This window comes from Gobio gobio (genome assembly GCF_949357685.1).
Source record: "Gobio gobio genome assembly, chromosome: 25".
Taxonomy (NCBI): Eukaryota; Metazoa; Chordata; class Actinopteri; order Cypriniformes; family Gobionidae; genus Gobio; species Gobio gobio.
Genome location: NC_137121.1, coordinates 32,473,123 through 32,485,467, shown reverse-complemented (window position 1 = coordinate 32,485,467; position 12,345 = coordinate 32,473,123). Strand labels below are relative to the sequence as shown.

The 12,345-nt window shown below is 34.8% G+C and overlaps 2 protein-coding genes across 2 annotated transcripts; both read right to left on the bottom strand.

Moving 5' to 3' along the window:
• Window positions 1-1,416: 1,416 nt before the first annotated feature.
• LOC307121953 (histone H2B-like) lies at window positions 1,417-1,791 on the bottom strand (the record flags this gene model as incomplete). Its single annotated transcript, XM_079809741.1, has 1 exon — window positions 1,417-1,791. One exon carries the CDS (start codon window positions 1,789-1,791, stop codon window positions 1,417-1,419), a length of 375 nt encoding a protein of 124 aa, XP_079665867.1.
• A 4,718-nt stretch (window positions 1,792-6,509) lies between these two features.
• LOC307121977 (histone H4) lies at window positions 6,510-6,821 on the bottom strand (the record flags this gene model as incomplete). Its single annotated transcript, XM_079809768.1, has 1 exon — window positions 6,510-6,821. The coding sequence occupies one exon, from the start codon at window positions 6,819-6,821 to the stop codon at window positions 6,510-6,512; it is 312 nt and encodes a 103-aa protein (XP_079665894.1).
• Window positions 6,822-12,345: the final 5,524 nt, after the last annotated feature.

Sequence of the window (12,345 nt, the reverse complement as noted above, 5' to 3'; positions counted from 1 at the left end):
ATCTTTTAATTAACCAATACATTTTTAGGTTTCAGGATTTTTTTTAAACAAACTTTGTTTAAAGATGATTCTGAAATATGTTATGAAAGATATAATGAAATGCATTGATATACCATTTTACTTTATGAAATATGAGGGTAAAATGACCATATTTGGATTTTCCCATTCAATACAATGTATCTATACACTGCATCTAATTTGCATATTAATGTGTCCTTGGTGCAACATGTAATGAAAATAGAAGTGTAATAATGGGAGTAATAATTGGCAATATTTTCATAATATCTAATATTTCATAGGAATATTGATATGTAATTTATTTCCCTATTCACTTATGTCTCCAGAATACCTGATAAACATGATTTAAGTCCTGGTGTCCACTGCAGTAGTCATTTATGAAATCAATGCCCTGTTTTGTAACAGAAAGTCATATTTTGATCAGAAACCCCATAACATTTTCCTGAGATGTTAATTTATAACACACAATTTGAAAATGAATCAGATTTAAATTATAATTAAAAAATATCATATTTCCATAAGAGTGCTAAACATTAATGTCAGCCATTTTTAAAGACCAAGAAGTTGTTGTTGTCCTGGTGAAACTTCCAAACATTTGGGATCTCTGCAAAGCCCCAAATGTGCTCCTTACAGGACATCCAGACTGTGACATGTGACATGTATGATGTTAGAGAAATTCCCTAAAATATAACGTCCACTGTAGTGGACAAAAGTCTATTTGTGGGTCCCAGGAGGATATAAATAGTAAATCCAGAGAAATAAAGTTTTTGCATTTAACTTTTATCTGCACACACAGCTGATGACATGAAAACTGAATTGAGTTTTAAAAATCTTAAAAGTGTAGAAAAAAACCATTATTCTTAAAAATGTGTCTACACATCATGGTAATGTTGTCTGTTCTTCTGCAAATCCATTTTATTCTAGCAAATTTTTTCTAGGACATTTTAGAACATGCATTTTTTTCAAATAATACAATAGACAGTGATTCCTTATTTTGACTTATATCTGTATAAGGCTGCATGAATACCCGTTGTTGAAAGGTAAAACTTCACTTTTGAGCAAACCTCAAATGTAAGGAACACAGTCTTGGTTCAGTGTGGATGAGCTTTTCACTAAAGTCAGGGGGGAATTAGGCCATTTACACAATAAATAAAAATGACATTAAAAAACAAGGGAAGAGTGAAAGATGCATCATGATTAGTGTACTGAAACATGTTTGGCCCAATGATAAGGGGATTTTTCAAATGAAATGTCACTCAGTGTTCATATTAGAACATTGGCCTACATCAAAATCGTTGTATGATCAAGGCTACAAACTACAACAATCAAAAGCTCTTTAAACGAAAATATGGGTGGCTCTTAAAAGAGCCTTTGGGGTAGTTGAAGTCAGAGCACACCTCACTTGGAGCTGGTGTATTTGGTGACGGCCTTTGTGCCCTCGGACACGGCGTGTTTGGCCAGCTCTCCGGGCAGCAGCAGACGCACGGCGGTCTGGATCTCTCTAGAGGTGATGGTGGAGCGCTTGTTGTAGTGCGCCAGACGAGACGCCTCACCGCCGATGCGCTCGAAGATGTCGTTGACGAAAGAGTTCATGATGCCCATCGCCTTGGAGGAGATGCCGGTGTCAGGGTGAACCTGCTTCAGCACTTTGTACACATAGATGGCGTAGCTCTCCTTCCTGGACTTTCTGCGCTTCTTTCCTCCCTTACCGGCGGTCTTAGTGACGGCCTTCTTGGAGCCCTTCTTAGGTGCGGACTTTGCTGGTTCAGGCATGATGTTGATTCTGGATCAATGTGAGTTCTAGAGCGATTCAGAGGTTTTTATTCACTGCCATATGCTAATTTACTGAAAGATAGGAGAAGCTTGTGATTGCTTGTTTTCATAGGCCAAACCCATAAACTCTTATTTCATTGGACAACTCAAAGCATCAAGAGAGGACCAAGGGCCAATAACAGGGCGGATAAATTATAGTCTCGCCCACTGCTCCATATTTGAATGACGCCCCTCCTCCAAAGATTCCTTTTTTTCTTTCCCACTCTTTTTATTTGTAATATTTTGAGAAAATAAAAATTTCTACACAAATATTGTACACATTTAAAACCCTTATAGACCCATTGAGAGTGTTTGGGTTTAAAGAGACCAATACGTTCAGACACCTTTTAATACATTTTCCTCGGAACTTCATTGATTTATGAAACTGTTTAAAGCTACACTGTGTAACTTTTTTAGTCTATTCTTAGCTAAAAACACTTAGTTCTTTCAAAAATATATGTGCTCATTAATGTATATTTACTTCTTTCAAGTAATAAAGTATTCTCGTAAGTTTATAATATGCCATTGAAAATACATAAGGTAATGGGATCTAACGGTGGTCGCCATGTTGCCCCTCCATCTTGAAAGTACATTAGCCAAAGAGGGCGCGTCAACTTGTTCAGACTTGTCTGGTGCATGCGCAGAGAGTTTTCATCTCAGCAGCTCCAGTAACAGAGTTATACGGAGTTTTCCTGGCTTGTTTATTCCTCAAAAGTCTGTTTTTCCTTGTGTGGTATTTCTGTGCGTTAATAACTCCGTAAGTAATAATAGTTATTGTCATTGTGGATGTGTTTCAGAGTGTGTCATCATGTAATTCAGTTGATGTTACCTCAGAAGTATTTTTGTGTCAACATACAATAGCATAATGCTCACCTATTTGAATAGTCATTCAGTTATTAACAATGTTTATTCGTTTATAGAAAATATTTGCTTGTAATGTATGTTGATGGAAATATGTAGCTATCAGGTCTGATCGGCATATTAACACTTGTTATACAGAGCTAAACCTGCGCACACACTTTTGTAATCCGACACCGCTTGTTAGCAGCGGCAGCGGCAGCTCCGCTCCTTTTAATGCAGCTGCATTTAGCGCCTATATATGGTACAATAAGCTCTGGTTTACGGTTACATTATACAAATGTAACTTATAAGTATAGTTATACAGTTCTTAACTGTGTATATGGGTGATTCTTCAATTGGGGGCTATTTTGCCATCTTACATTTTGATGAATGAAATTTGGTTGAATTTTGTTAGAATTATGTCAAGACAATGTTTACATGCTTTGATGTAAAGATATAATAATGGCCGCGACTGAGCTTAAATATAATTTGAGTATTTTATATATATTTGCCAACTGGCACTGCAAAACGTCATTACCATCACAACATCAAAAAGTATCATAATGCAAAGAATGTATCAAGGAGATAATTTAAACTCATTTATCTTGCAAACATTGTTAATCTTCAACAATACGTATAAAAAACTAAATGTTTCCATTCAGCGAATTACATATATTTTCTTGTTCTTACCATCAAAATGTGTTTTTCTGTGTTCATCAAAGCACACTTTTGTTTAATTTCGGGAAAATTATTTTTAGTTGTTTTTTCTTTGAATAGGTGGATGAGTATTTCATTAGGCTTTTCATGTAGCACCTGAAGATTGAACATAAAACAGTTTTAAATATATGTTTGCTGTAAATTAAGCAATGTGGCGGTAATGACATACTGTTCTGGTAATGACATAGTGTTTTGGTAATGACATAAATGAAAAGTGCACTGATACATAAAGCAAATTTAAAGGCTTAAATAATGACTTCTGGTGAGTGTTGTTGAAAGAAATGGACAGATGTGAGGAGATATATATAAATATGACACAACCATCAACTTGAACATGTTTATTTCAATCATGAAGAAACCATACAATATGTTTTAGAGAATCAATTGTTACAATGGGATAAAACAGCATAAACATCCTTCATAAACTATGACTATTACCATTAGGTGAAATATTATATGTTTGGGTTGCATTGGGTTAAAACTAACAATGCATAATGAAACGTGTTTGCTTTCAAACACACTCAAAAAATTATTTTATGATGCTGTTCACTTGATTTAACACAATTATATCAGGTTTCTGGTTCAAATGTAATTGATTCATGTTAAACTGACTTAAAACCGTTACTCTTTGACATAACTTGATGTTTTCATTTTGAAATAACACGTTTCAATTAAGTAACCCAATCAAACAAGACTTTCACTTCCCATCATGCTTTGCAAAGGGGCTGAATTCGGAGAGTAAATGTTTAAATAAAGTGCTATTTGATGCCTTTTTAACAAGATGAGAAAATGGAGAGACTTTTTAATGCTTAATGTTTTGTTATGTTGGTATTTAAAATGTTTTGTTATGTTAGTGTTTTTGGAGGTTACCATTGTGGTGAAGTAGAGCATGTGCTTGGGATGAGGACCTGCTAATAACAATTAAAGCTATTTTAATAATAAAAACAACTACTTTGGGCATGCCATGGATGTAACAAAACCATCTTCTGGCTAGCCAATAAGACCTTGTAAAAGGTTTTGTAAATGTTGTAAAAAATAGTATTTGACTAAATAAAAAAAATCAATTAAACTGTATTACTTGATTTGGTTTGTTTTTAATATTCATTTTAGAATAATTAAATTGAGTAGTTTTGGACAAAATTAATAATGTTAAACTGATTTAACTAAATGGCATTGAATTAACCTTACGTAAAAAACTTAAGTTTACTGAAATATACAATTTTAATTAAATTCAACATAACCCAATTACGTGGAACCTGTTGACATAAAAAAATTAAATAAAAAACCCACGTATCTTTTTTGAGTGCATGTATTTGAACATTCAAAATGTGAATTAGAGATGATAAAGGGAGATGGATGGGATGTGGAGAGAAAGAGATACTGGGCCCTAGTTTAAATGACAGGCATAGTGTAGTCACTCAATGAGCAAAGTGTCCTGAAGATCAACTCCAGCCTTTTTTCTATAATCTCTAGAGTCTAGACCTTTCAGTTGATTTCTTGGGAGCCATTCTGGTTAAAAAATAAGAAAAATTTGTTTTAGGAAGTAAGGCATCTCACTTAAGTTTCATTGTAAAATCACACTATTATGCTTCTTTAACTTAATTTATAAACACATAATATGATATAGATAGTGACACAGAATGTCATTACCACCATCACTTGTCATTACCATCACAACAAGTTGTGTGTTGGTAATGACGTGATGCGGTAATGACATTTTTTTATTTTTTTCAGGAAAAAAGATGCTAGGTCATGGATTTGTTAACATCATTCAACAGCTAGTACAAAAAGAACTTTAAATACACATAAATCATGTGAATATAAATATATATTTATCAAAATATTGCTGCTACAGCATTTATGGTAATGACGCTGATTAAGTCTACTCCATGATCAGAAGGAATTCATGATTAAATTACTTACTTTTTCAGACATCAAATATCACTGTTCTTCCATGGCTGACATGTGCTCCCCTGCTAGTCTTCATTTCCATGGTTGCATCATAAACAAGTCTTACCCTCAAAAAAATCCTTGTTGTAATCATAGACTGTCGCGGTAATGACAGTATTGTTATGGACAATTCTAAATTGTTAAAAATATTCACAAATTGCACAGATATGAACCAGAATTATGCATCAAGTGCCTTTTTAAGTTACTGTTTAAACATATATTGTGATTTTTTAATGAACTGATAACATTTTATCACATTTTCAGAGCAGATAAGTTTTAAAGTCTGGGTTGGGGACAAGGCCTGAGTAGCCAAATATTAGTGATGAAAATATTTTTAAAAATGGAAATCAAACTGATTTTAGTGTATAACATTTTTTGGTGGTGCAATGAACATTATTTGAAATAACTAAACTATTTATTTTAAAATATAGTAATTTTAACATGAATGTATAACCTGGGGACATAAAAGTTCCCCTAATTGAAGAATCACCCATATTCTGTCATGTCATTATCATGTATATTTACCATCCTAATTTGTTCTCTCACAGAAACCACATTTATGTACATATCCATGCAAACCTGTTTATGCCTTGCAATTGGATGACTGAATAAACATTACTATCATCAAAGTTCACTCTGGATTAGCTGCAGTTCTTTCTAGCCGAATAATTAGGCCAGTTGAGTTCCAACCATCCCCCTGCGCACAGAATATCCCACAGGCACCGTGTCGAATGTGGACGAGGTCGAACTGGAAGCCATATTAATCTTGGACTAAATCGGCCACCGTAGGAGTTAAAACGAAATCGGAATTGAACAGAACAGAAACTAAAATTCACTGGATGGTCATATACAAGTTCCCCACTAGATGGGGGAAAATATCACAGTGTAGCTTTAAACAAATAAGCATCCGCTAAATTGATGAACGTGTAGGCTTATACGAAAACGTACTCATATTTGGGTATCACCTGGTTAAAAAAAAGAAATGATACTGATAGTGCCGATTTGTGAAAGATTATTTACAAGGGATTTTGACAATGATCATCATGATTTTAGAAAGCAAAGCGTTTAATAACTATACTACAAAGTTAACACGTACATCGACTCTTTAAGTGACAATGTGGGTGGCTCTTAAAAGAGCCGTTGGGTTTGTAGTTTCTCTTAATTTCAGGCGTTTAACCTCCGAAGCCGTACAGGGTGCGTCCCTGTCGCTTCAGCGCGTACACAACATCCATGGCGGTGACAGTCTTTCTCTTGGCGTGCTCGGTGTAGGTCACGGCATCGCGGATCACGTTCTCCAGAAACACCTTCAACACTCCGCGGGTCTCCTCGTAGATCAGACCGGAGATGCGCTTGACACCGCCGCGGCGAGCCAGACGACGGATGGCGGGTTTGGTGATTCCCTGGATGTTATCGCGTAAAACTTTACGGTGACGCTTAGCGCCTCCTTTTCCGAGCCCTTTACCGCCTTTGCCTCTGCCAGACATGTTGAACTCAAAACACTTAAATTGATGTTTTCAATAGGTTAAACAACAACGAATGATGAATAAGCGCTGGCAAAGAGGCTTTTTACATATGCTTACAGGACCTGACAGAAACCAGCACCACATCACATGGAACACACTCCACCCCCATACTATAGTTAGAGCACATGTGATTCAATCTCAACCCTGACATTTGTTTCAAATTAAAACTCAGCTTTCATAAAATGTATTTCACGAAGATTATATAATTTACAGTAGTGGTTGATAGTGAAAAGTGCTTTTCTACAAGCTCAACCAAAGTAAACGAAGAGAGACACGAGGTCATTTCACAATCTTATATCTATCTTACAGAGTTTGTACATGTTGATTAGAAGTCTTTTTTTAAATGTATTATTAACACACACACACACACACACACACACACACACACACACACACACACACACACATATATATATATATATATATATATATATATATATATATATATATATATATATATATATATATATATATATATATATATGTATATAGTTTGTACATGTTGATTAGAAGTCTTTTATTAAATGTATTATTAACACACACACACACACACACACACATATATATATATATATATGTGTGTGTGTGTGTGTGTGTGTGTGTGTGTGTGTTAATAATACATTTAAAAAAAGACTTCTAATCAACATGTACAAACTATATACATATTGACAATATATATATTGTTAAACCTTTCCTGCTTCTATCTCCTAACCGTGGTCGGGAGATACAGGGGAGATTCGTTTTCTCCAGGGCCGGAAGTTCTCCTCCCGGGGTTAACTCCCTAACCTTCACGCTGCTAGTGTGACGGTGGCATATGAAAACAAAGAGCCAGTCTTGCCGTGGCGTTGGAATGCTTTTTATTTGTCCGGTTGCACAGGAATACACTGCATAAAGTCCCACTATCTGTACCGTCACATTACCCGCACACACATTCATCCGCTGCTCTGCGTCCGGGGACTCACAACGGGGGGCGCGCACGCTCTGACATGCGCACGCGCTCACCGTAATTCACACACATGCACTGAGCTGTCCCAAACTAAAACACCCTGGAGACACATCCCACAACACTATATATATATATATTTATTCGTTTTCCTTTTTAGTAATGGGAATTTAGCAAACACAAACAATGGAGACCCCCGACAAATTATTGTATACAAACTGAAATGTTAAAATGGTTCACAACTTAACTGACTGCATACATTTTAACCTTTAAACAGGCAAAATGATCAGCATAAAACCACATAAAACCTTTTATGTCATTTTTTATATTATCTTGAGTAAAATATATATCAAAGGAGTTTTTGATATATTTAATTTATTTTGATAGATTTCACGAGTTGTATATCCCTATATTAAAGGACATATTGCAGGTTAGAGCCCCCAGTGAGTCGATGTATATAAAAAAAATGTAGGAACTAGATTTTTCTGGAGTAGTTTTTGTAAGAACATTTTACTTCCGCATCTAAAAAGGCCAAAACGGAAGTGACGTAATGGGAGGGAGTGAGGTCAATTTCAACGATAGGAAAACAATGGATCGCTATGACAGTTCGGACTTTGGATGCTGAGGAAATTGTAAATGTTTATTCATGCTCATATGACGGACCACAGCTGTACAATTATGAGCCTGCCCTGCTATGCGGTCAAGAGAGTAGGGAAGGCCAGGATTAGACAGAACAATGGTCAGAGACAAATTGAGTTGCTGTGAGGAGAGACTCTGACGCTGGCTTCTGCTGATGAAACTGCAAAATATTCTTCAGTAAATTTTTCTTGAATTATTCTAACTCCTGCCTCTTGGTCTTCATTTTTCACTACTGGTCCTGGGTCCTAAGCTGTAACCCCAACATTACCATTTGGAACAACTCCCAGATTTAATATTTCTAGAGGTATAAAACAAGGAGACCCTGCAGCTCCTTTCTTATTTCTCATGCAAGTGTTGTGTCTCCATGTTAAAAAGAACCCATTTCAGGGTATTCGTTTATTGGACAAAGAAATAAAATGTTCACAGCTTGCAGATGACACAACCATATTTTTGAGAAGTGACAAAGATATAGATGCAGCTCTCAGGTGTTTAGATATGTTTTCATCAGTCTCTTGATTATAAATATTAATAAATGTGAACTCTTCCCTTTGAAAGATATACCTGGTGGTATGGTGGAATTGTGTGGTATACCAGTTAAAAAAACAAGTCTCTTGTCTGAGGGTCAAAATATGTAAAAATCAAAAAGAAAGAGTTGACTTAAATTATCCATTAATTGATAAATTACAAAAGAAATTGAATGCCTGGTTATTTAGAGATTTGTCTTCGACTGGTAGAAGATTGTTATCAAAGGCGGAAGGGTTGTCAAGATTAGCATATATAGCAATGGTTTTAGATGCTCCAAAGTCAATTATTAAGGAGAAAGTTAATAAGAAACTGTATAATTTGGAATATAATACCACAAATTGTGGTATTATATTCCAAATCTAGATTTTGGCTGTGTTAAGTTTCTCCTCAAGTGCAACCTTGATATTAATACAATTTCCATTAAGTTGTCTAATTTCCATAGATAACCTCTGTTATCCTGGCTGATGGTGTACAAACACAATTTCTCTCCCCTCAAATGTTTGATATGGAATAATAAAGATATTAAATATAAGAATAAAACACTTTTTTTGAATATTGGTTTAGAAATAATATTTTATTGGTGACACAGTTGCTTCATCATGATGGTCTTTTGCTTTCATATGGAGAATTTCTTGATAAATTCAAACTTCCAATATCTGCAAGAGATTGTTTTCAATGCTATACCTTCTTGTCTCCTTCAGTTGTTGCGTGGAGCTGATGCTATTGATTTGAATATAAGTATTGATTTTGGCTTACGGTTAGATGGTATAAATATTGTTGATAAAAAGCTTCCTTAGACAATGTGTAGTTCGTTTAGGACTCCCCCAGCTAAAAATTTCTGGAATTCACATTTCCGGGACATTGAGTGGGAGGAGGCATTTATGGTTTCAAGGATATACTGTTATCAATAAGATTTGGGAGGTTTCATTTAAAAGCATTAATTGTATTTACCCGGTACATCAGGTCATTAAAAGATTTAAGAAAGACATTGATTATTTGTCATCTTTTTTATTTATTTATTGTATTTGCTCTAAATTGTTCTGGTGTGATTTTAAGGCCTTTTTAAAGGAGATTTCTGGAACTGAAATTACTCTGGAGGACAAAATATATATATATATATATATATATATATTTTATGACATTTGTTTTTGTTCTCAATGTGTTTATTATTTTAGGAAAATATCACATTCATAAATGTCGATGGGCAAAAAATACACCGAATTTCATACAATTTGTTTGAGCTTTGTCAGTATCTTAAATCATTGGAGGGTGTAAGGAACACCAAGACAAAACAGATTTTAGACTGCTGTAAAGCCTTGAAATTTTATTCTTTATAAGGACCTTTGTATTTATTTTGTAATTTGAAATATGGATTTGATTTCAATACCCTTGTGTATATGGTTATTCATTATTGTCATGTTGTTGCATATTCAAATTATTTTCTTTGTATTATTATTGCTATTTGTTTTTTTTAATTTACTTATTTTTGCTGTTATTACTTTTATTATGTACTTAATTTTTGCTACTGAAGAAAAAAAAGGTTTGCAGTAGTAGGCTATTTGATGCCATTGTTACCGGGCAATGTATCTTCTGACTCTATCCCATAATATAGCACTAATCAGTTGAGTAGCCATGGTGTGAAAATTATAGATTAAAAAATGTAATACATTTTGTTTTAAATAATTATATAAAACTACATTATTGCCTAAATAATCAGATTTTTTTTTAAAGAGAGAGAGAGAGAACTAATTAGATTTGATCAGGATATTTGTGAATAAACTATTTACCAGTAAGTTACATAATTCAAAACTGTTTTGAAAATTGTGAGACTGTATGCATTTGTGTTAATGTACATCATTTGTATTCATCAATGTTGAAATTGATTCACGTAAAAACAACGGCAAAAAAGCATTGCGTGTGGATGTTTATTCATTAATATCATGCTTTACACAAGTAAAAAATATCGCAGGGATAATAATCATCCGGTCTAAAGTGAATGATTCACACCACCGCGTTTTTTAAAAGCAGATGCAGAAGTGAAGTCCCGTCTCTTTACCTGCACAAAACTAACCCAGGCACGGAAGATATCACCATCCTTTTTCTTCTTAGGATACCCGAGGACTCGAAGTCCTGACAGGCTGGAGTTTTTGCAACCTCCACAAACACAATAATTTACCATGACGACGATAAATTATAAATGCTGATGTTGGGGACACAGTTTTAGACCCAGAGACCAGATATGTTGAATGAAGACCAGGAGTCAAGAGTTAGATTAATTAAAGAAATGTACTGAATAATAGTTTACAGTTTCATCAGCAGAAGCCAGCGTCAGAGTCTCTCGTGGAATCGCAGGCCAGACTCTAACTCACAGAGAATTTTGCCCACCAGTTATACCGGTGCCCCAATGGCGGTGACCCCCATTGGCTTAGGTTGTCCTCCACTGGCCAAAAGAAGAACTTACCCGTCATCGGGGAATCACCTCATGCTCATTGGTCATCGTTTAAGATCTTTGACCCTCAACAGGATCCAATATTTTTCTGGAGCCTTTTGGAAAGTGCATTCAAGAGTCAGCAGAGCCATGGGTCTGCTTTCAAATTAGTAAAAACATGGAGACAGGTTAATTATAGTTCCTGATCACACAGTTTTCCTGATACAAGTGTTCTCGTGAGACATCACACGTGTCTAGGACGGACCCTCAGTCACAACTCAGAGACCAAATACAAACTTTAGAAAATATAAAGAAAGAAACAAAATCATACCTAGAGAGCATCATTAAATTTGTGATAATAATATAGAAAGATAAATATTGACTACGTCTTTGATTATACATTTAATTAAGATATATACAATTATATTGGAGAGGCAGTGGATTTTAGAACCCACCCTTTAAGTTTCTCCTGAGGCCAATTTCGGGGTATTAATGGTCTACCAATTTAGGCTGGTTCCTAATTTCCAATACCCCATTTGTCAAATGATACTTTTGAAAAACAGAAAAACTCTTTTTCCTTCAAGAATTTAATTGGGATAATTTGCCTTTATCATTGGCTTGATTGATTACCAACAAGCACATACTCATCCTCACAAGGACATACTAAATTAACACCCCATGTCATCATTATCACCAGAATATATCACTCAGAAATAGGGATTGTAATTCCTTTCTTTTTTTTTTTTCCTCAAAACAGACCTTTTTCAGATACAAAACTGAATAGTGGCCTGAAATAAAAAAAATAACAAGTAAATAAATAAAAATAAACAACAGAATAGTCCATCCAATTGTATTCAGTCTCTACATAAAACATCCTTCAGTTTACAGTCTACATACTTGTACCATCTTAATTACCTCACATCCTATATCTTCCTTCTACATATGTGTAC